The sequence below is a fragment of the Chiroxiphia lanceolata genome, chromosome 21 (assembly GCF_009829145.1).
Source record: "Chiroxiphia lanceolata isolate bChiLan1 chromosome 21, bChiLan1.pri, whole genome shotgun sequence".
Classification (NCBI taxonomy): Eukaryota; Metazoa; Chordata; class Aves; order Passeriformes; family Pipridae; genus Chiroxiphia; species Chiroxiphia lanceolata.
The window spans coordinates 3,162,827-3,186,802 of record NC_045657.1 but is presented as its reverse complement, the minus strand read 5'-3'; the positions used below and the strand labels follow the sequence as shown (position 1 = coordinate 3,186,802).

At 47.4% G+C, this 23,976-nt stretch overlaps 1 protein-coding gene across 2 annotated transcripts in view; it reads left to right on the top strand.

Annotated features, from left to right (window-relative positions):
• Positions 1-23,364, top strand: part of COL5A1 (collagen type V alpha 1 chain) — a 148,251-nt gene extending 124,887 nt beyond the window's left edge. The window contains exons 43-66 of one of the 2 annotated variants that reach the window (XM_032708398.1): positions 1,053-1,160; positions 1,763-1,816; positions 2,515-2,568; positions 2,749-2,856; positions 2,951-3,004; positions 3,094-3,201; positions 3,339-3,392; positions 3,736-3,843; positions 4,903-4,956; positions 5,316-5,369; positions 5,819-5,872; positions 6,315-6,368; positions 7,097-7,204; positions 7,618-7,671; positions 7,765-7,818; positions 7,938-8,045; positions 8,476-8,529; positions 9,179-9,214; positions 9,977-10,030; positions 10,387-10,645; positions 11,065-11,177; positions 13,308-13,376; positions 17,045-17,278; positions 20,358-23,364. In XM_032708398.1, the coding sequence (XP_032564289.1) occupies positions 1,053-1,160; positions 1,763-1,816; positions 2,515-2,568; positions 2,749-2,856; positions 2,951-3,004; positions 3,094-3,201; positions 3,339-3,392; positions 3,736-3,843; positions 4,903-4,956; positions 5,316-5,369; positions 5,819-5,872; positions 6,315-6,368; positions 7,097-7,204; positions 7,618-7,671; positions 7,765-7,818; positions 7,938-8,045; positions 8,476-8,529; positions 9,179-9,214; positions 9,977-10,030; positions 10,387-10,645; positions 11,065-11,177; positions 13,308-13,376; positions 17,045-17,278; positions 20,358-20,504 (2,154 nt within the window). In that variant the 3' untranslated portion in view covers positions 20,505-23,364. Of the gene's footprint in view, positions 1-1,052; positions 1,161-1,762; positions 1,817-2,514; positions 2,569-2,748; positions 2,857-2,950; positions 3,005-3,093; positions 3,202-3,338; positions 3,393-3,735; positions 3,844-4,902; positions 4,957-5,315; positions 5,370-5,818; positions 5,873-6,314; positions 6,369-7,096; positions 7,205-7,617; positions 7,672-7,764; positions 7,819-7,937; positions 8,046-8,475; positions 8,530-9,178; positions 9,215-9,976; positions 10,031-10,386; positions 10,646-11,064; positions 11,178-13,184; positions 13,254-13,307; positions 13,377-17,044; positions 17,279-20,357 lie in introns of both variants that reach the window. The other variant, XM_032708397.1, reaches the window with a different exon arrangement.
• The last annotated feature ends 612 nt before the right edge of the window (positions 23,365-23,976 follow it).

Genomic DNA, 23,976 nt, shown 5'->3' with positions numbered 1-23,976 from the left:
CGCGCGTGAAATGTCACGTGCGGGCAGGAGGGAGTGGGCTGGGATGTGACTATTTCTGTTCCTGGAGAGCTCGGCTCTGACAGTCCCTGTGCCTCCAGTTCCCGCCCAAACGGGTTGGAAGGGGTGTTTGGGTTGCCTGCCTCAAACCTAAGCTCGGCTTCAGGCCCAGCAAGATGAGCGAACGGTGGCATCGGTGATGTCAGACTCCATCTCATGGGTGATTGATGTTGTTATCAAAAGCGTTTAGCAGCCACTGTATTCCACATTTGCTGGCTTATTAGAAACTCCGGCAGCTAATCCAGAGGCAAGAATTTCCTGGTGAATCAGCTTTAGGAACATCTGTCCTGCCGAGTACCTATATGATGTATCAGTCAGTGGGTAGATGAATAGGCAATTTATGTGGCATGTAATTATTCAGAAGAGAGCACCCAGGATTCAGATGCAATTAAATTATGTACGAGGAAACTGGAAAATATTCACTGTTCAGTTCCTGTAAACAAACAAATTTGATTGAAGGCTCCAGCTTGGAGGAGTGCTGGTAGTTGTTTAAGCAGGAGGCCAGCAGAGATTGCTTTATTCGCTTCAGGTGTTTTCCTTTGTCCAGAAGCTCGGGAGGGGGAGCTCAGGGCCTCCTGAGAACCCCCCTTAGTTGGGGATCAGCCAGGGAAGGGAGAAGGCTGGGGCAGCCTGGAGCACAATCAGCAAAAACTGGCTTGTGGGAGTAAAAATTAGTTGGGGTCTTGTTTGTCATCTGGAGAGAGATGGCAGAGGGTTCAGATTAAATCTGATTATATTGCTATAGCAGTGAAATTGCAGCTGGGATCTGGGTATTCACTGTGTAGATTTGTTTGTTCCTTCGTTATCTCTCAAGACAGAAATTTTGTCTTGTTTCAGACAGCGAGCCCAGAGCCTGATGAAATATCAGCTGGAACAGGTTTTGCTATTCATGCCCAGGGGTTGTTAGCAGCTGAATAAAACATTAATGGGATGTAATGGGCTGGTTGGAGGGTGGAGGAGAGCTCTGTGTGACCTGCTTGTTCTTCTGCTTCCAGGGGGAGAAGGGTCCTCAAGGACCAGCTGGCCGGGATGGCATCCAGGGCCCCGTGGGACTGCCGGGTCCAGCAGGTCCTGTCGGCCCCCCTGGAGAGGATGGAGACAAGGTGGGAACACCTCCCTGCTGCTCAGGGTCACTCTGGGAAGGAACTGTGCCCCCTTGGTGCTTCCACCACATTGGGTGGGATGTGCTGCTGGAGGATGTTTTGTGGTGCTCACAGTCTGTGAGATGAGCAGCGTCCAACCTGGGGAGCAGCAGCAGATGGGGCTCTGTGTGCTCTGCCAACCACAGCCACACCATTCCATGAAATCCAGTTTACCTTCCCCTAAAACCTGCAGCAGCATCTGCCTGTGGGTGCCTGGCCTTTCCAAATTAAATACTTTTGTCCACTCTCTCAATAAGTCCCTTCTGGAATGGAAGATTCTTAGAAAACATAATCTGGGATGAATCCCTCATGGCTGCTAAAAGGGTCTGCAGAATGATGCTTCTTGCGTCGCATGGCAGCCAAGGAGAATTGCAGGATGGAAAAGGGTTTGGTTATACATGGAATGGTCAAATCACTGGCATTATTCAGCACACTCTGGGCTGTTTCTGTGGGAATTGGCAGCTTTGGGATGAGGATACAGTCACACAGGACTGTTGCTTGAATGTTGAGATGGGGAGGTGGTCACCAAGTGAACTAACTTTGTGCCCCTTTGTTCCTGGTAGGGTGAGATTGGGGAGCCTGGCCAGAAGGGCAGCAAGGGCGACAAAGGGGAGCAGGTGAGTGCAGTAGACATTACAGCTGCTTCTCTTGAGCAGTGTTGCTACGTTGTGTGACTTGCTGGAAAACAATATAATTTTAATGTATTTCTTTTGTTGCTTCATCCCCTCCTCTTCTTCATCAAATACCCACATGATGTTAAAAAGAGTGAGAGCCTCCAGCTCCCAGGAACACAATGAGACATTTCCATGTCACCCATGTACCATGTAAAACATCTGTGAAACATTAATAGCCCTTGCCACTAAAGTTGGGTCTTTGGCTGAAGTTCCCCTTCTGATCCAGTTGAAGATGTCCCTGCTCATGACAGAGGGGTTGGACCAGGTGACCTTTAGAGGTCACTTCCAACCCAAACCATTCTGTAATTCTATGATAACTCTAGCTGCTTGCAGCACACTGAAGCACCCTCTCTGTGCTGCCCAGAGCCTGAGGAACACAAGTCACACACGGGTATTTAGATGGAACTGAGTGGTGTGACATTGCTTTTCTGGAGCAAAAATGTGTTTAGACATGTCTGCTGTGCCATTGGCACCAGGACTGAGGAATGGTGGTGCTTCCAGAGACACCTGACCCTGTTCTCCCTCTCTGGTTTGGGAATTAATGCAGGTTTAATGGAGGCTGTGTTGAAGGGCATCACCTTTTCCAAGGGAACTTGACACTCTGCTCCTAATGCTGACATTGCACTTCTGTTTTGTGACAGGGTCCACCAGGTCCAACTGGCCCCCAGGGTCCAATTGGTCAGCCTGGCCCAGCTGTGAGTATTGCTCTCCTTTTTTTCACTAAAAAGCCCTGTAAGGATGGGCAGTTTCTGCCTGGCACTGCTGATGCCCAACACGAGCCAGGCATGGCCGTGGGCTGCAGCAGGAGATGGTGGGGATGGGTTTTGTGTCTACCTTGTGTTTCTGCTGAGCTGTGTCAGACCCTTTCCTTGTAGGGAGCTGATGGAGAGCCAGGACCCAGAGGACAGCAGGGCCTCTTTGGGCAGAAAGGTGATGAAGGACCCCGAGGTTTCCCTGGTCCCCCTGGCCCTGTGGGCTTGCAGGTGATTTGTGGCATCGAGGGAGGGCTTGGGGTAGTGAGAGCTGGGGCTCACCTGAGATGTTCACAGCTAAAACTCACCCTCTCCACCTCCACAGGGCTTGCCTGGACCACCTGGGGAGAAAGGAGAAACAGGAGACGTTGGGCAAATGGTAAGATGGTTCCATACTTCTTTTTTCATCACTGACATTGCCATTGCTCTGAGAAAATGTGTCTTAAATTTGTCTCTCCCTTCTCTCAGGGTCCACCAGGCCCACCAGGACCCAGAGGCCCATCTGGGCCACCAGGAGCAGATGGTCCACAGGGTCCTCCTGGGGGAATAGGAAATCCTGGTGCAGTAGGAGAGAAGGTAAAGCATCTGGACAAGCCTGATTGAAGCTCACAGGAGTTTGCTACAACACTCCTCGGTCAGCTCTGCTACGTCAGCAGAAAATCTCATCACCCTGCTGAAATATAAGTATTTCCATCCTCTTTTCCCTTGTGCAGGGTGAACCTGGTGAATCTGGTGAGCCTGGTCTTCCTGGCGAGGTTGGACTCCCGGTGAGTACACTCTGGGAAGGCATGGATGTGGATGAAGAGGTGTGGATGTGGATGGAGAGGTGTGGATGTGGATGGGACAGCAGCCCTGTCCTTGGTTTGGGTATCAGATGACACATCACCATGTTCCTGGGTATTTATAGTATCACGTTTAGTCACCAAATATGGGCTACCCACGACTGAACACCATGAACACCATTTAATCTTTATGGGAAGGGACTGCTAAATCATGTCCTTGTGTTTGGAGATGCAAATAGAGGTTCTTTCTCAGAGCTGATTAAAGGATAATTAGAGATCAGTACATTGTTTTCCTGGATAATAGAAACACCTTTTTTTTCCTTTACAGGGTCCTAAAGGTGAAAGAGGTGAAAAGGGTGAAGCAGGTCCCTCTGGTGCTGCTGGTCCACCTGGCCCCAAAGGCCCACCAGGTGATGATGGTCCCAAAGGCAGCCCTGTAAGTACCCCTTCAATGTTTCCTTGGCTTGCCCAGCGGGGATTTCTGCATAAAAATAGGTTTTCCAGAGATATCTGTGGAAATTTGAAAGCATTTGCCACCCATAGAATTGTTCCTCTAATGATACATGATATGAGCCCCCTTCTTTAGGGTGCTAATGAGGGGAAGACCCAGCTGTGCTGTATTTTCCAGCAATACTGGAATTATTAGCCCTTTTTGCAGGCCATCATAAAACTCACCCCCATGGAGAGGGCCTGCACTAGATTTACTTGGCACTTCAGCATATGGATTGCCAAGGTCTTCTGCAAAGAGCAAAGCTTCCAAAACAGCACAGAGGAGATTTATGTGGATTTGGGAGCTGTACCTCCACGGCCAGATCCCTGCTGCTGCTAATTGCTGTAGCTCTGGTGAAGCCAGTGGAGCTCTCCTGATTTATACCAGATGACAATGGTACAGTATTTATCTTGCCCTCTCCTTTGATGCTTGCTGTCTGGAGAAATTTATTCTGAGATAAGCAAAGATGGCATAAAACAGCAGAGGAGGCAGGGGAGTTACTCATCTCTCTTAACAGATGGGGTTTGGGATGTCTCGTGATTGGGTGAAATCTGGTTTTTGAGTGCTGGTCTTGGAATCATTTGAAGTACCTGACAGACACTGCATGAGGAAGAATGGTGAAGTGTTTTAGTCATGAAATGCTTTGAGAGGACTTTCCTGGGAAAAAATGTTACGCATCATGTAGGAAGCAGAAGCAAAATCTTCTAATCTGCACATTCCCCAAAGCTGTGAGGATTTTGCTGTCGCCTGTCCAATGTCTTTATGAAAAACTAAATGAAACCCCCAGCGTTGCCTTTGGAGCTTTGCACAGCCTGGATGCAGAGCTGGACTGGCTGTGACAGGATGAAAATACTGAAGTTGCAAAGATGGGATGTGATCTGGGATTGTGTTTGAGGGAATTGGGGCCTGCTCCATAGGGTGACTCTCCATGCTGTCCACTAGTGCTCTGCAGTTCTCCAGATGCAACCTCCCTGACTTGGGACTATCCTTCTTCTCTCTTTGCAGGGTCCAGTGGGTTTCCCTGGCGACCCTGGTCCTCCTGGAGAACCTGGTCCAGCTGTAAGTGTTTATCTCACGGAAGGGCAGATCAGTTCCTCCTCCTGGTTTGGTGAAGTGTGACTGTGCTGCTCATTCCCCAGAAGCTCCTCTGTCAGTTACTCTTCTCTTACTTGGGAAAGGTTAGGAAGTCCCACCACAAGCCTGTCTGACTGTGCTCCAGCCTTTGGGGCAGTAGCTATATGAGTGCTGTTATGCCTGTATTTGACATTGGACATCACTGTTGTCAGTGTTCCCAGTGGGAGGTGGGAAGGGGTGATGCCTGGTGACATGAAGACCAGCTGAACCTGCTGCCAAAACTCTGCTCAAGTCCATTCATACCCTAAATACACCTCCTTGTTTCTTTTTGTCTCCCTGTCCAGGGTCAAGATGGTCCCCCTGGTGACAAAGGTGATGATGGTGAACCTGGACAGACTGTGAGTAACTGGACAGATGAGATCTGTTCCCCACACTCCCTGTGTGCAGGTCCAAGGACACTGAGCACCAAATTCCCACCAGCACTGGTCCCCTGATGCCTGTCCATCCTATTTGTGGCAGCCTGGCTGCTGCCATCCATCCACCCATCCATCCACCCACCCACCCACCCATCCAGCTTAGCAATACATCCCGAAAGCATAAATTACCTCATGGAAAAACAACTTCCAAGCCTTTGCTTTCAGCTTTTCCGTGCCGTATGGTACTTCATGGTGGGAAGGGATAAAACGAGATACCACCTGCACCCCGAGGAGGTGTTGGGAGTTGTACTGGCTGCCCACGCCTCAGCTCAGCACAAACTCGAGATCCTGACTCAAGTTTTACACATTTGCTGCTCTTTCACACGTCTCGTGGTGCATTTATGGCTTGTTCTCCTCCCCTCTCCATTTAGGGTTCCCCTGGTCCCACGGGAGAGCCAGGCCCCTCCGGACCCCCAGGAAAAAGGGTAAGCTGGTTGTTTTAGGAGGATTTTTCCAAATGTATCTGTGTTGACTTTTTAAAACTCATTTTATTGCGAAGTCTCCCATAAATGCTGTGTAAATACTGCGTAAAATGTATGGTAATTAAAAAAAGAAATTATACACCGTCCACAGCCATTGGAAATGGATGGGAAGCTGTCAGCTGAATCCCATGGATTTATTTTTTTTTTTTTAAGGTGTTAACAGCCAAAAGAAAATACAAGTATGAGGTGCTTCTGCTCTTCCTGCATTGCTGGCAGAGCTTAGGGATTCATTTAGCAAGCAGCTAATTCAAAAAGCTTTCCAGAGATATTTGTCTCCATTTTGCCTCCTTCCCTGGGGCTGCAGCATCATTTTGCTAATTCCAATGGACCGTTTCAGATCACTGTGATCTAATTGTGTTTTGCATCTATTTTGTGCTTTCTTTAGGGCCCTCCTGGTCCAGCTGGTCCCGAAGGAAGGCAAGGAGAGAAAGGAGCCAAGGTAAGAATTAAAGGGGATTTTACTTCTCCTACATCCTTGATATGCCAAAAGCATCAGCCTCTGCAACACCGGCATTTGAAAGGCAGGGATTTGATTTTACTGCGTGTTACAACAAATTAGCCTGGATTTGGGGGCATTGGCCTCAAATCTGAACTTTTGTTTCATCCTTTAACAAACTCTGTGGAGATAATTAGGGCTTGGTAAGGTCATGGGAACGTTTTTTCTTGTTTTGAAATGACAAAGTGCTATATTTGGCCATTTAATGTCTTGTAAATAATAGGGCGTGCACGGCCCCACATCCCTTCCCAGGGCAAACACAGCATTACTGGGTCATGATTGTTTTGGTAGGAGTGGTGGGGAAATGGAGAGAGGGATTGCAAATTATAGATCCAGTTGTTGTGGCAACTGCGGGAACACTAGTGGTGGAGGATTCCCTCTTGTTAGCTCATCTCCCAGGACTCAACCCAGGAAAGCTTCCTGCCCCACAGAGCTCAGAGCCAAAGGGTGGTTCCTACTGGAAAACAGGCAAGGCTGAAAAGTGAAGGAGTTTGGAGACCTCTCCTCAGTGCACAAGGGGGAGGGAGCAGTAGGAAAACCAAGGAACAGAAAGTTTTACTTGCTTTGCATGGACCTGCCTCCACACCGTGACATCCTGGCAGCAGCCACAGGGTACTGAAAATCATTTGATGCCCCAGCACAGATTAAACCATCCTGCCTCTTCCCTCCAGGGTGAAGCTGGTTTGGAAGGACCTCCTGGGAAGACTGGCCCAATTGGTCCCCAAGGTGCTCCAGGGAAGCCCGGCCCCGACGGCCTTCGAGGGATTCCTGGTCCAGTCGTGAGTATTCCCAGTCTGATAAAGCTTCTGGGCAGGGCTGTTCCTGGTGCTTCACCATATCCCATCTGCTTGGAAGATACTTTTCTTCCAGAGTAACATTCTGTCTGTGCTTAAATATCTGATAGCAGATAAAACACATTTAGTGGAAATAATAGAACGGTGAGTAACATCTCCCACTACATGGTATTTGAGTCTTGGGTCTTCTCAGCCACTCTTTTTGGGTGGGAGTTTCCTCCCAAGTCCCTGTTCCAGTTAGAGATTTGAGCATGAAAGGACCATACATCCTTTTGCCTTTGCCATCTGGGAAAAGCCAGGACAAACATTCCTGGGCACAGGTGAATAATCAGAATATTCCCAGCTGGGAGCACTGCTGTCATGGATGACTGTTTTCAGGGAATTGCACTGTTTTACAGGGTGAACAAGGTCTCCCAGGATCCCCTGGCCCAGATGGTCCTCCAGGCCCAATGGTATGTCCATAGTATCAAATTCCAAGAGTTTTTGAAATGGGTGTGTGTAACATGAATTCATCCTCTCTTTTATTTTCCCCCTGTCTCCCAAAGGGCCCACCGGGTTTGCCTGGTCTGAAAGGAGACTCTGGTCCTAAAGGGGAGAAGGTAAGAACAGCACCTGGGATATATTTGGGTTTGTATCTAGAAATGTCTTTACTGTGTAGCTTTGGTGTTCAGTTGCCTCCAGTGAGAATTCCTAATTAACATCTGCTGTTTTCCCTTAGGGTCATCCAGGTTTAATTGGCCTTATTGGGCCACCGGGAGAGCAAGGAGAAAAGGGTGACAGAGGTCTCCCAGGCCCCCAGGGCTCAGCAGGACCCAAAGGAGAACAGGTAAAGATTCCATTAGACCTTCATGGAACTTGCTTTTGAGCTGCAGGTTTGCTGCCCTTGAGGAGGCACAGCCCAGCAGAGATGGTCAAAGGGACTCTTGCTAATTTTCAAAGGAATATTTTCTATATTAATGTGGTTTATTCTACTTGTGAAATGTGGATATGCTGCAAAATGACCCATTTTAGTGGGAAGCAGATTCTCAAGGGTAGTATGAAAAGAGTTGAATGGACTTGGAGGGATGGTATCATTAAATATTCATCTAGAGGGCTGATTTTTAAAACTGCGTGTGCCTAAATGAGATATGGGATTCCTTGTTCATGCTCCTGTCTGGATCATGTACATGCTTAAAAACCAGTTAAAGCCCCAGACTGGGATGGAGTCCTCTGAAGCTGGGTGGTCAAATCAATGCTGTTCTGCTGTTATTTTTCAGGGTATCACAGGTCCTTCTGGGCCCATCGGACCTCCAGGGCCACCAGGATTACCGGTATGTGACAGCTGATTATCCTGGAATTCCTTGGCAGCTGCACAGTCCTTCAGGAGCCACTTTGGTGCTCTCAAATACCCAGCACAGTCCTGGCCTGACTTTACCTTGTCTGAGGGTTCTGGTCACAATGGGTTTGCTCAGCTGAGCCCATTACAAACACTTGAATGAGTTCCAGGGGTGCTGGGAGGTGACGTGTGAGATGGGCACGGCAGGATGAAGGCAGGGAAATCATCCCACCCTGCTTCTCTTCCCCTTTTCTTTTGCATTATCTACAATCACATGGTGATTTTTTGCACTTTTTGCCGCTATTTGTATTTTTTCCCAGTGGATATCCTGGGATGAGCAGCTGGGTGTCCTTAGCACAGAGCCAGGATCAGCCTCACATCACAGTGAGCCCCCAGCAGCTTTTCCAGTCCCCATCAGGGCAGGGCTGTGGGGTACTGACACACATTGCTCTGACACAAATGCTTTCTGTGTGTTGGCAAATAAAAGCAGCACCCAACTCAAGTGGATGTGGAAAGTGGAAATAGAAATAGAGTGAATTTTAAAAAAACCTTTTATATAGCACTATTTTCTCTCTCTAAGGAGAGACTGATGACTTCTCTGCTTGGAAATGTACTGACTCTTCTCTGTATTTTTCTCTACACAGGGTCCACCTGGTCCCAAAGGTGCTAAAGGATCATCAGTGAGTATAGACACTGTTAAATGAAGAGGCTGAGGAGCTCTTATTAAGTGTAGAACCCGCTGTGACTCCTCCACATCAGTGGCATTAAAGCAATTAGCCAGAGATGACTGTAGCAAACGCGGCCTTTTCAGGCTGTCTGAGCCCGGGAACGGTAATTGGGAAAGGTTTTTGTGCCACAACTGTACTTCACTGAGCAGCAGCGCAGCACAGATCGTAAGGAGGAATCCAGTGCATAGTCCTTGGGAGAAAACCTGCTGCTGTAGAGTGGAGGGTATTAAAAATAGACTGAAAGCGGGAGGTGAGAAGCTGAAGAGCGAAGAACTCGGTGAGAAATACGACACTGAAACTTCGTGGTGCAGATCTCCTTTGCAGGCGGCTAAAAATTCCTCTTGGGCATCTTCCTAGTGTCTTTTTCCCATTCAGAATTCAATGTTTTATTAATTTTAAGATTTTATTTGACTTGTAAAGATGCTGGATTGATTTGGAGGGGTAAAGTTTTCATGCATTGGAGGATCCTTCCTCTTCTGTAGGGAGCCTAAGCAAAATTTGTGTTTAGTCCCCAGTGTTTGATCTTTTCTTTTACCTAAACATCAAAGATAACCTAAAGAAACATTTTCTTGGGAGGTGGGTACAAGAAGACTCCTGTAGTGTGCCTGAAGAATAAAGTTTTTGCTGTGAAAGAAATAATGTTTGGGATGTGATATAAGTAACAACTGCTTTTTCCCTGAGTGACTCGTGGTTTTCTCTTGTTTTTCCACCCAGGGTCCAACAGGTCCAAAGGGTGAATCAGGTCTTCCTGGGCCCCCAGGGCCTCCTGTAAGTAGAATCCATGACATGAAGCATGAAACCATGTTCAGATTTAATGGATGTTGTAACACTGGGAAGTAGAAGCTTTCTGGAAAAGGATTCATTGCCAATCCTGGGAAGGGAGTGGCATCTCTTAGAGATGCTGGGGGAGAAAGCAGGATGTGAAGGGAAAAATTACTAATGGGAGGGTGGAAAGGGAAGGTGGGCCCAATGTTTCAGCAGCACCATCAGGGGTGTTTTACATGTCTAACATGCATCTCGTGATGCTGTTTCTCAGTGCCGGGAGCTGCTTTGGCCACCTCTCCTGCCTCTCTCCTCCACTTCCAGTGCAATGAGAAGTTGTATCCTCTTTCCCCACAAATCAGGGCCCTCCTGGAGAGGTCATCCAGCCACTGCCCATCCAGGCTTCCAAGAGGACCAGGCGGAACATCGACGCCAGCCAGCTGGTGGACGACGGGAACGCCGACAACTACATGGACTATGCCGATGGCATGGAGGAGATCTTCGGCTCCCTGAACTCCCTGAAACTGGAAATCGAGCAAATGAAGCATCCACTGGGCACTCAGCACAACCCAGCACGGACCTGCAAGGACCTGCAGCTCTGTCACCCCGACTTCCCAGACGGTGTGTCCCGGGACAGAGGGGATATGGAGGAAACACCAGGGGGTTCCCAGCTCAGTGCAGTGAATAGAAGGGAGGGCGGGAAGAAGAGTAATTTGAGGAGTCCCTTGTCCTGGTGCTCCACGAGGAATTTGGCTGGCAGAGAAGGAATTTGTAGAGTTGGGCTAGATAATCGTTGTACATCCCTTCCAAGTGAAATTTTCTATTCTAAGAATGGGGATATAGGGTGAAAACATCTCTTCTGTAAGGTGCCACAGTATTAACTGGAACAAGAACTTAAACCAGTTTTGCATAAACTACATATAAATAGTAGCCTGTGGCAGAGATGAAACATCCCTGGTAAGATGGTTGGGAAAGTGCCCATTTTCCTTTCTTCCCAGTGCTAATTCTTTCCCCCCTTTTCTCCCTGCTTGTGCATCCAGGTGAATACTGGGTTGATCCAAACCAAGGATGTTCCAGGGACTCTTTCAAAGTTTACTGTAATTTCACAGCTGGTGGAGAGACTTGTATCTTCCCTGACAAGAAATCTGAAGGAGTAAGTCCACACAACCTTTAATTTCCCCCTGTGTTGTGGTGATAGATTGTTCCCTAATATGAATATTCATAGACAGTCAATTTCAGCAGAATTGAACAATAACCAGTAAGGATCAAAGATCCAGAATATTCCTTCGTTACACAACATTGCTTCTAAAATAATAAGGAACACGTTGACAAAGAGAATTTCTTTGAGTAAGTCAGATTGGAACAAGCCTTTGATGATTTCCCAGGCATAATAAATGCTAAAACGTTAATTTTTTTAACTCTGCTGCACAAAGGCAGATGAGTGTGATGGGGCAGGAATTGGGGCTCCCTAGGAGCTTTGTTTAACTCATTCCCTGTCTCCCCTCCCAACCAGGCTGTCACCCCACTGCCTGCATGTCTAAGCACCACTGACTCCTCTCCCCTTACTGTGCCTCCAAGCAGAGCAGATAAATGTTTATCTCCTGTCATTTTTTCCTGCTGTTGCCTGTGGGCAAATGATCCCAAATGATTGCAAGTATCCTCAGCTCTCTCCCTGGTGCTGATGTGCAAAGTTGATGAAGTTATTTTGTGTAATGATCCACTTAGCTCAACCAAACTCATAATTTTTGTCCTGTATCCGTGCACTCTGCTTTCCAGAGCTGCTCTTCCCACTGCCTGGGGACCAGCTCTTGCACTGGCCAAGCAGAAGCTCTTGCAATTCAGCCTGGGGGAGCTCTGCCAGTGTCACAGTTGTGCTCCAGCTGTGACAAAGCTGAGCCGTTCACTTGCTGCATTTCACCCACCAGAAATATGTGTCAGAGCTGAACAAATAACATGCACCATAAATATTCCTTGAGTTTTTCTTAGGGCTGTTTAAACAGGAGATAGATTTCTTCTCCTGTGCATCAACTTGCCGTGTCTCTCCTCGAAATGTTGACAGCTAAAATTGGATTCTGGCCATGATCTTACAGGATCTCAGAGTCCTGCCATGCTCGTCCTGTGAGGGGCTCTGTGTGATACTCCTCAAGTGCAAACTGTGCTACGCTTCTGCAATACTTTATTCATAAGACAAACCTTCAGCCTGCTCTTTTTCCATCTAGAGGAATGCAAACATTGACCACAGAAGCACTGAGTACTGGCTGAGTGGTTTTATTATAAGCCACAGCAGAGTTTGAGCCATAACCCCTCTCAGTTCATCCCTCAACCAGCAGAAACACGCCGACTTGCTTTACAGTTCGTGTGCTGGAAAGGAAAGAACAACCCCAAGACACCTGCATGGAGCTTGGCTGTAGTTTTTGGGGAGATTTGAGGCAGAAGTGAGGGGGTTTGTGGGAGGGTGAAGTAGAAGAAGGCAGACATGTTACTTCCTCGTGCTCTGACTCAAAAAAAGTGCTTCAGCTGCTTGGCTGGGGCTGATATAAAGGGTGCTCTGATGGCTGATTTTTTTGTCACGGTCACCGTCGCTCCGGGTCGTTGGAGCTCCATCACGTATGGTCCAGCACCATCTGCACAGTCTGTGCTGCACCTTAAACACAGGAGAGAGGCTGAGGCTCTTCCTTAATCACATCCTTTGCCTTTCCCAGCCCCACAGCATCTGGATTTGGCATTAGAGTGGCAGAAGCCTCCTCAGTTTCCAGCACTGCCTCTCCACTGCAGCCCTCCCATGAAGATCACTGCACCTTTCACCATCTGTGTTTCCTTTTTCCCTCTCTATCTTTCCTTTTACTTTTCCTCTCATTAGACTGCGCTGCTGGATTTGCATCCAAAGTGTCTAGGAGGCAGAGATCATTAGCCCTTAACTAAGGAAGGTGGTGCCAGGGCACCACTGGGTACCTGGGGGAGGACCACACCATCCCTCTCTGTTCTAGAGGCACATTAATGCTCTGCCCACCACTCATTATTGGTGTAAAAGATTAAGAAATTATTCAGAAGGAAGTTGGACACTTCCAATAAGACATGCTGCTTGTGGAACTGAATGTAACTGTTTTAATTTCTTTTTTTTTTTTCTTTCTCTCTTCCCTCCTTGCCGTCCCCAAACTAGGCTAGAATTACTTCTTGGCCAAAGGAAACCCCAGGCTCCTGGTTCAGTGAATTCAAGCGCGGTAAACTGGTAAGATGCATCTTGGTGCTTTCTGTTTTCCTTAACCCCTGTCATATTTTACAGAGTAAAATGGCTCGTTGGCCCAAAGAACAGCCTTCCACATGGTATAGTCAATACAAGCGGGGGTCTTTGGTAAGTGGCTCACCTTGGCCCTCGAGCCTGAATCAGAGCTCCTCATCTGCTTTGGTATGGCCAGACCTGCTGCACTCTGCATGCTGGACTAATCCCCACCACCAGCCATGGCAAAACATTTAAGGTGGAATACTGAGAAAGAAACAAAACTCCGTGGAGGCACTTTTTTTCCCAATCTGCTTGACTGGGAACTCGGGAACAGGTGACGAGCTTTGCCCTGGGTTGGAAGGGGACACGGTGATGTGCTGGGGGACCCTGCAGAGATGGAGCTGTTATAGGTTTGTCCTCACAGGGCACTGCAGGATGTCTGCATCCCACAAGGAGGCTGTTGCTGTCTCCTCATCAGTTCCCATTATGGCAAGGGCAAACTGGGTGTCCCCATGTCCTGCAGCGATGGGGCCTTATCCCAAGAGCTGAGACACCCCTAAAGTGATGCTCCAGCCCAGAGCTGTCACAGCCTGTGCTCACGGGTATCCAGGTTGAGGGCATGGATCTGCACATATGTGGTCTGGGGCAGGTTTTCCCCAAAGGATGGATTTTGTCTCCCATACTGGAGATGAGCCACACCAGGGACTCCCACATTCCTCACGGAGCTTGGGAGACATGAAGTCACTGTTTTAGAGGAAGATTTCAAGTCACCTGCATTTGCCAAGTCTAGTGGGCAGGGTTTTGACTCAGTCACAATTGAGGATTTTTTCAAGGGAGAAGAGCTGCTGTACTGTCAGCCAATGTTTGATGTCAGAAAGACAGCAACACATAAAGCAGAGAAAGCTCCTGTAACGGGACATCCACTTTGTGGATAGATCACTCCCACAGAGACCAAGTCCTGGTCAGGGATGTCAGAGCAGCAGCTGATTAGGGTCAGCCAGGTCTCCTTAAGCAACAGAAATCTCCCCCTTGTGTATCAGTTTGTGTAGGATTAGCAAGATGCAGATAATGAGCTCAGTCAAATGCGGAGAATTAGGGAAGAAGATAATTTATCCAGCAGATAAAACCGACCTGCCCCTGAAGGCAGATGCTCTGCTGTGTCACACTGAGCTGCTCCATGCAGTTGTCCTGTCCCCAGGGAAGGGGGTTCTTGCAGTGCCCCCCAAACTTCCACCTTAAAAGGCAAACAACCCGGAAAATCACCACGTTGTTTCCCTGCACCGCATTTCATCGCCGCTAAACACATTTTGCTCTGATTCTGCCCACAAGAAGGACGTGGCTTCTGTAGCTTTTCTGCATTATCAAGTAAGGCTTCAAAGCCAAGGCTTCAGCCTCGTGGCTCCTTGGAGGGCAACTACTCATAGCTTAATTACAGAGCACTTAATCAGTTAATATTACACAAGTACCTTCACTTCTCCATATTCTCTGCTTCTTTTTTTCCCAGTCTATCAGCTACATTAGAGGCTCAGTTGTCAATCTAGAGCTTAGGGCTTATTTTTTTTTTAGATAGGAATTTCTGGTGCTACTTGGAGCTCTTTGTTCCATCTTTTTGTATTGTCATTTTCTTGCTTTTTTACCTGTCCTGCTTTTTCTATTTGGAAAAAAAAAAAGCCACCAGCACGTAGAAGACCTACCTAAGCAAGCCACAAAACTGTTAAACACGCAAGCCATGAAAGCAGAGTTTTATTTATCTCTTTATTTTGAAAGGTCCTCTCATTTCACCCCAGTCTCTACTTGGAGCCATGAGACTGGTAAATTGAGGAGATATTTGCCTGGTGGATCCCAGATCAGCTAAAATCTGTGTGTAGATGGAGGGAATGAATAAGTTTGAGTTCTCCTCTGGGTGCAACCTTGCTCCTGTTGCATGGAGAAGGTCCCTGGTGTCTTTCCACGCAGTCTGAGCAGTTTTTTTTGTGGCTGAGCCCATGGGAAACCTCAAATTGGAGGGGAAGATTTTCACCTGGATGCTTAGCACTGCTGACAGGGAGCTCCACGTGAATCCTGGAATTGCACAGGGTGTGCAGCTGGGAACACCCAAAGTAAGAAGGATGTAGTAACTGTGCAATACAAAGAAATCAGCTTGTTTTGATGCTTCCACGCTGTCATTAATCAATGACACAGAGTACCTGGAGCCAATTTCTTACCTTTTCTCATGATGCAGCCAAGCTGAATTTAGAGGGATGAGAAGGTTGCAGATGTTTTCTTCTGCTTTCCTTCTGCGTGTGTTACACACAATTCCCAGTAGCTCTAACAAGGCCTGCCACCCATCCCATCCCATTATCCTTCACAGCCATATGGCATCTGCCACAGGGAAATAGCAGCACAGGAAAAAGAGGAAATGACTGATTTTTGCAAAACTGTTCCCATGAGCAAACCTTATGCCCACAGCCAGTTCCCAGTGGCTGCAGTTGCAAAGCTGGGACAGGGCTTCACACAATCTGCAGAGGCTGAACAGCATCAGAGACCCCTTAACGAGCAGCCAGGCTCCAAAACAAGCTCTAAACTGAAATAAGACCAAATAAGAGCAGTAGGTCCTGCAGGTCAGTAGTGCCACAGGGTGTGTGCCAAGTGCTTGGCATTTTGTGTCCCCTTCCTTCCACGTCCTGGTGGTTTTCTGGTAGCTCTCCTGGCATGCCTGGCTCTCTGCTGGTCAGTCATATTTAACTCTCAGGAGGACAGTGCAACAGTATCCTGACAACCGGTTGGTACATTTATTTATTTTCATTGGTACATTTATTTTTGTTCATTGTTTTATTACCTGGTTATGAATCTCTTCTACTGTTTGCAGCTTGCACCACAACTTGATGTCTCGTGGTACCTTGAAGGAAACTCTGCTGTTTTTGTGCCTGTGTTTTTCTCCTGTTTTTTCCTAAAGAAACCCAACTGTCCCTGGAGGGCAGTGGCTTGGTCATGGCTGGAAATGCCACCTCAAGCACAGCCAGTTCATATGTGCAAACTCATTTCGTGTTTGCTTCTTTGGTGGGGCACAAAACTCCCAGAAAGTCCTGAATCCCTTAAGTGCTGGAATTGGGTTTCAGTAAATTCCATTTTGCAGAAATATATTATAGGCACCGTTCTCCTGCTTGGGAGAAAAGCAGCCTGATGGGAAGAACGGAGCAAATCTCAGTGTGCAGGGGCAGCCCTGTGCTCACAACATGCCCTAAGGGCAGCAAATCCATTTTCCCTTTACCTGAGTGCAGCCTTGCCAGCCAGGGCAGCCCCCAGTCCTTATCAGCAGGAGCAGGATTGCTGCAGATCAAGTGCAAAGACTACTTGAAACCCCAGCATTTGGTGCCCAGGAAAAATGAATGGAAAATACCGCAGAGTGTGCAGAACAAAAGACCCACAGCAGCCAGGAAATCTCGTCAAACAGGACAGAAAAATAAAGCCCCAAACCCTTACAGGAATCTGCTTTCTCTCCTCCTCAAAAGCTGGAGAAATATGCTCAGTATTGGCTTAAACTTGAGACATATATCCCCAACTGTGCACCCTTTTGGGTTGAATTCCCCTTCCTTTTGTCTCCTGCCCTGAATTAGCCTTATTTTTTTAGCTCATGTGCAGCAAGAGAATAAAATGCCCTTTGTTATCCATGCCCTGGCCACAGGAGGACCAGAGCAGCCCTGTGGCAGGAGCAGTGCCTGCACCCTGCTGGGGTGGTGGCACTGGTGGTCCTCAGAGCCCCCCAGACACGTTGCATCCCCCCTCACTGCCCAGCGTTTCCCCTTCTCCTCCCCTCACAGCTCTCCTATGTGGACTCGGACGGGAACCCCATCGGGGTGGTGCAGATGACCTTCCTGCGGCTCCTGAGCGCCTCGGCCCACCAGAACATCACCTACAACTGCTACCAGTCCGTGGCCTGGCACGATGCCACCACCAACAGCTACGACAAGGCCATCAGGTTCCTGGGCTCCAACGACGAGGAGATGTCCTACGACAACAACCCCTACATCCGAGCCGCCCTGGACGGCTGCGCGGTACGTGGGCAGGGCTGGGAGGGGACACCCTGGGGCTCTCTGTCCCCCTCCCTGGGTTGTCCAGCACCATCTGCCTCAGAGAAAATCCCCTCCAAATTTCCTGTGCCCGTTGGTGTAGTTGCCTTGAGGGTGGTCCCCGGCACGGGAGACATCGAGCTCGCTCTTCCATAAGCTGGGAATACGTGATTCCACTCCAGGTCAGGAGAAGCTGCAGCACCTCTAGGAATCAAATTGATCTGATAATCAAATTAACCTGCCTAAAACCTCAGTTTAGACTGCTTTTAAATATCTCCCCCTTGCCTTTGCTCTCCCCTGTTTCCTCACAGGGGGTGAGGTGAGCGATGACACCCAGTCGTGGATGAGTTTTGCAGGTTTTAATAATGATCTTTTTAACTACCCTCAGGAAATCTTGGAGGGGAAAGTATTAAGGGTTTGGCATTGGGTTGGATGAGGTTTTTCTGTGTGCAGCCCCAGTAAGGCTCTGGGCTGTGCTGGTCGTGGGGGTGCATCCAGCCAGGGGGGCCCAGCCCAGAGCTGGGCTTTGCTCTGTGTGTCCCCCAGCCCTTCACAGGAGCCACCAGTGCCCCTGGGAGAGGACAAACCAAAGCAAAGCCTGACTCTGTACAGATAAGATGATCTAAGGGATGCAGGAGACAGGTTCACACCCCTCCTCATGTTTCAAATGTGACTTCTAACATTTTTCTCTTTAGCTTTTTCCCCCATTAGATTTTTTTGCCCAGAATGAAGCTCTCCCCTCCCTTTCCAGCCCATCCTGCTCCTCACCTTCCCTTCAGCCATAAGGAGCAGCCACAGTTTCCAGAGGGGCCCAGCATCCCCTCTTTGCTTCTGCCTCTTTCATTGGATGCCTGATTTGGGTTTAAACTCTTAAAAATCTGCCATCAGGAGATAAAAATTTGGCAAAGCAGGTGCTGCCTGTCTTTATTTTGAGACCCAGCTTGCTGGTGCAAAAACATGCATAATTCCCACCCTCTGGAACTGCAGTGCTTGAAGCCCACGGGACAGAAAGATTGAGATGTTTGACAGAAAAAGCTCCCCACATAATTTGAGATTAAAATGGTTCTGTTCTGGCACAAACACGATTTTTGCTGTAGGAGCAATGAGGAAAATCAGATTAGAATCACTTCTTTTAACATGTTCGTGGAGAGGGAAAGGGCATCCAGTCTGCTTCTGGAAACACTCAGAAGTTTATCCTCAAGTACCTCATATCTCCTGCTGACACAACATGTCCTTGGTAAAACGTGCCTCCCTTTCCCTTCTGAAGTCTCAGGGATGTTGTAGGATCACACATTTCACTTTTTAGGGTGGGTGTGCCAGCTGAAAACCCTTTGGCTTTAAATGTGCCATCATTCCTCTATCTAATGAGGAATACTAGGCCAAGGGGGAATTGCTTTAAGACAAAGAAGGATGGATTTAGATTGGCTATTAGGAGGGAATTGTTCCCTGTGGGGGTGGTGAGGTCCTGACACAGGTTTCCCAGAGAAGCTGTGGCTGCCCCATCCCTGGAAGTGTCCAAGGCCAGGTTGGACAGGGCTTGGAGCAACCTGGGCTAGTGGAAGGTGTCCCTGCCCATGGCAGGGGGTGGAATGAGATGATCTTTAAAGTCCTTTCCAACCCAAACCATTCCATGATTCTGTGATATTCACATGGAAAGAGGACTGTAGCCCCTTTGAATTTATTGCTTGGTTGCTTCTCGGAGGCAGCTGTTACACAGCCAGTCTCAGTGCTGCACATAAATGATTGTGGCAAGAACTGAAGCTGTGGGAGCACCAGGAGAGGCTGGTCCAGCCCCAGTGTGATGGTGGAGCACAGAGAAATCATCTGGGCATCACTTCTAAATCAGGGTGCCCCAGTCCTTCCTCTGGGTGAGCAGGCTGTCAAAGGGAGGTAAAATGTACCTTGCAGAAGGAGGCTCTGCATCACCTGGACTCCTGTAACCTCCCTGGTAGACTGTGCTGCCCAAACCACAGGCAGGATATTTAAGAGTTATTTACTTATTTAAGGGAGTTTATTGTTTACAACAGGTTCTCTACATGAAAGATGATTTTAATCCGAATCTTAGACCAACTAAAAGGCTGTTAGAACCCCGCCAGAAATTTAGAGATGCATTTAATCCATTTGTGGGAGTGAGTACTAGAACTCATTCAGGTTACAAGACTTGGCCATGCTGGGTTAAATGGTTGGACCTGGTGATCTTAAAGGTCTTTTCCAACCTAAAAGATTCTGTGATTGACCCCTGCTGTGTGGAAAATGAGGCTGATCTGTCCGACGCGGCGTTGCCGCAGAGGTCCTGGTAGGACCCACGCTCTGGCTGCGCTGCAGTCAGTGGATCTCCAGGGCTTATGTTCAGACCATTATTTGAATGTGTTTTTCCTGATCTTACAGCCCTTTCTCAGTAGCTGTGATACAGCCAACTCTGCCGAGACACACAAATCAGAGGGAAAGGTAGAGCCAAAAGCTGCTCCATAAATTCACTTGTTTGTGCAGCCTTGTATGCCCTCGGGTGCACTTCTGCTCCTCTAATAATTATTTATATTTTGGAAATAACTGTATGGCTACCAGGCACAATAAAAAGACAACATCACCTTGTGAATTCCATCAAACTTTAAATGTGATCTTTTCGGTAGCGCTCGGGTAATAGTCAAACTAATATATTCAAATTAAATCGCTCCCATTTGCTCAACAACCCATGCGTGTCCTCGGGGAGGTAAAACAACTATTGCACAGCCACAACAATTTTACCAGGCTCCTGTTCCAGCTGGGAGATGTGCTGACAGCAGAGTTAGCGTGTCGTGATCTGCATGGCAGCAGAGTCTGGGCTCAGGGTGAACATCTCCCAGGGCTTTGCTCAGTGGTCCCCATCCCACGTCTGGTAAATCTGCAGGGCAAATAAATCCATATTTTGTTGCTGGGTGACTAATTCGGGTCAGAAAATGCCCTGGGTAAGGTATCTCTGGGCGTTGCCTGAGTGGTGAATGCTCAGTCATGATATCTTGCTGATGTTGGCTTGGAAGGCATCACCAGAGCTCCTCTCTCTCTCTCTCCCTCTTCTCCCCACCAGGCAAAGAAGGGCTACCAGAAAACCATCCTGGAGATCAACACGCCCAAAGTAGAGCAAGTACCTATAGTCGACATCATGTTCAATGACTTCGGAGAAGCGTCACAGAAATTTGGATTCGAGGTGGGACCAGCTTGCTTCATGGGCTAAGAGCCACCCGAAAACTAGTCTCCAAATGAGCAACCTCGTAACCTCATTGCGCCATTTAATTAAAAAAAAAAAAAAAATTTGAATAGAAAAAAAAAAAAAGAAAAGAAGAATTCCTTGTCACATGCACATTGTGAGACTGGACAGCGATGGGTTATTTTTTTTGTTGTTGTTTTCGTTTCATCATCCCTCGTTTTTCCCCTGAGTTTTCCTCTGGGACACCTCTGACCCACAGTCACCACGGACGCAGAATTCCATGACCGACCGCCGCACACGTGGCCTGGAGACCTGTCCCTGCTGCTCCAGGGCCACTGAGCAGACCCCGCCGCCATCAGAGACTCCTTCTTCTTCTTCTTCTCGTGAGCAGCAGCGAGCCCTTGCCTGTAGATTGTTGTTTGTCTGCTCGTTTCTAAGGAAAAAAAAAAAAATGGGGAAAAACTTGAAACTCCTCTGTTCAGCTTGATGTTGAAGTCCTGGCTCCAATCCAAAGCTCATCAAAGGCATTTTGTTGTTATTCCACGAGATTTGGCTCAGCTCTAGCAAGGAGGTGTCGTGGCCAATCCCAGAAATTTTAGTTATCTCCACTGAGTTGCCTAATTCTACGTTTTCGCAAAATTTAGCTAAAGGTCACACTGGGCATCTCCCATGTATTAAAGGTGCTTATATTTTTGTATGTTTGTAAGTAAATATTTGTATTGTATATTATTTTAAATGTTTGAATGTTTCTGGCTTCCAAACATGCACGTGACCTTGTGTGTACTAAACCCACCGCCCTTCCCACCAGCAGCCCAGCCAAGCATCCACCTGGGAATAAAAACTCCTGTCCTCACTGCCTCTGCCTCTTCCCAGCCCTGAGCCAGGAGGGCCTCGGAGTTACACCCAGGATGAGTCTTGGCAGGATGAGGTACAAACCAGCCCCCCGAGCCACAGTTGCCTTTTGGAAGGATTCACTTCAAAATTAGGAAATTAAAGCCACTTTTTCACAAATTTTCTACAAAACCCTGATCTAAAAGCAGGATCTGCTTCGAGTCTCTGCCTTTTTATGTGCTTGCTTGACATACCTGTTTTAAATTAATTCTTCTTTTTTACCTTCAACATTCTTTTATAATAATAATTAAAACCAAATCCATCCCCAGTGGCAGATTGCAGTGGCAGGGGAAGTCCATTTGTCCTCTCTGAATATCAAGTGTAAAAAATTATAAAAAAGGAAGAAAAAAAAAGGTGCTTTTTATTTTTACATGTCTCTGTGGTGCTATCTGTTTGATAACTTTAATATAACACTGGTGATACCCTGCCACTGGCCAACCTCCCACCAGCTCTGCTTTTCAACCTCTTTCAGACACTTATAAATGCATGTCACCTTTATATTTGTTAAGTAGAAGAGCCTCTCCTCTCCTTTGTATCGCAGCAGCTTTTACGGTCCGTGCAGAAAAGGTACTAAATGTGCTTTCCGTTATTTCTTACCTCTTTTCTTTTTCCTTTTTTTTTCTTTTTTTTTTTTTTTTCTCCCCAAGACTATCCACACGTTTTTCCCGGTGGTAACCAGAGCAGATTGTACTCAGTGCTGAACGTTTGTGGTGCTAATTTATGTAGATGTCGGGTGTCCTGACGCGGTGCCGGAGCCGTGTGGGTGCTGCCGGGACTCTGCAATTCTCTTGCTGTTCCCACAGTGGCTTTTTTTTTTTCTCCACGGCTCACAACGTGCTGACACCATCTTCTTTTTCCCATTTGTTTTTTTCCCTCCATGGCCGTTTTCCTCGTTTAGATCTCTCAGCTGGAAAAATAGATGTTACGGGGTGGGGGTGTTTTTTTTTAATTATTATTATTATTATTATTATTATTTGGCCTGGAGTGTTACAGCAACGCTTGAACCAAGGGGGATCTTTCACCATAAAGGAAAAGACATCACATTTACTGTGAAGAAAAGCCTATATATGATGTTTTTTCCCCCCTCCTTCCCAAGCAGAGAGCAGCAGCATCCGAGGAAGGGAGGCCAAGCCGTGCTGGAGGGAGCGGCGATGCCGCGTGGTGCTTTTTGGCCTGGGAGAGCCGTGTCCATCCATCTCCCTTCTTCTGGAGTGTTCTCTCATGGGGTTTGTTTCTTGGGGGTTTTTTTTCAGTTTAGGAGAATAAAAGAATAAAAAGGTGCTACCCTGAAAACTGCAGACTCCGGCAGCAAAGCAGTGAAAAGGAATATATAATAATATATAAGGAATTCAGCTTCTCAGTCACCTTGGCAACAGCCTTGTTCAGGAACAGCGGGAAGGTCAGGAAAGGTTGCACATTCCTCTCTGCAACAGCAAAGCCATATATTGATGTATGTCCACACGTGTGCGTCCGTCTAGGTCATGTGATTCTGTTATAAATTTTCATCAAGGGAGCTTTTTTCTTTTATTTTTTTTTTCCTTTTATTTCTTTGCTTTAAGTAAAAAAAAAAAAAAAAAAAAAAAAAATTCCTCTGTTGACTTCCACAGTGTTGTAATTGTACTGAGCTCCAAACTGTTCCGATTTTCCCCAGACCACTTAGCTCTACGGTATATTGCAATAAAATTACTACTTGTATTTGCAGACCTTCTTTTTGTGTAATTTTATTTCCCTCCTCCCTTAATATATATGACTTGAACAAATGTTGATAAGAAAAATAAAACCTATGGAAAAAAAATTTTTTAGTACATAAGGCCCTTTTTAAAATATAGTGTCAAATGACATATTGTACATTTCTTCAAAGTCCAATAAACATGTCATAAAATTTAAGTGTAATGCCCATAAGAGCTATTTTTAAATATTTTAAACCTGTGTAATAAAGGAATAAATGTAATAGATTTTTTTTCAATAAATCAAGTTTACTGTTTCCACCTAAACCAACGTGATGTGAATGTCTTCTTGAAGTTGATTGCAGCAGGATTTCTCCGCGACCCTGAGGAGCCCGAAGAGTTCATCAGAGGAGCTGTGCAAGTGCATAAAGGTAATATGTACTGTAAAATATAAACCAAACCCAGCAGGGAGAGAACTTCCAGGCCTGGAATTTTATGTTTTATTCCTTAGTGAGAATCTCCAGTTGACCCAACAGCGCAAAAAGCCAACCTGGGGATTTCGGTGCCTGGGAGCTGGATGAGAAGATCGGGTGGCCACCTGCTCTCCACCTCCACACCAGCAGAAATGTCACCAGAGGACACTTTGCTCGGCACCACGGCCTTTGCTCTTCCTGATCTTCTCACCCTGAGACGAATCCAGGAACAAACATTTTTCCAGCTTCTCGGTGAGCTCCTCAACCCCTAAACCCATCCTCGGGGCGCTGTTGTGTGGAGTTGCTGGGGGCAGCAAACGCGAGGGACACTTTGCTTACTCTCTCCTCCTTAGCTCCGTGGGTTTCACTCCAGGGATGTGCAGGAAGGTGATGGATCCTCTGGGAAGCACTGCAGGAATTGCAGGTCCCTGCCTGCCAACACCAGCACCGGCCGCCGGACCCGTGTCA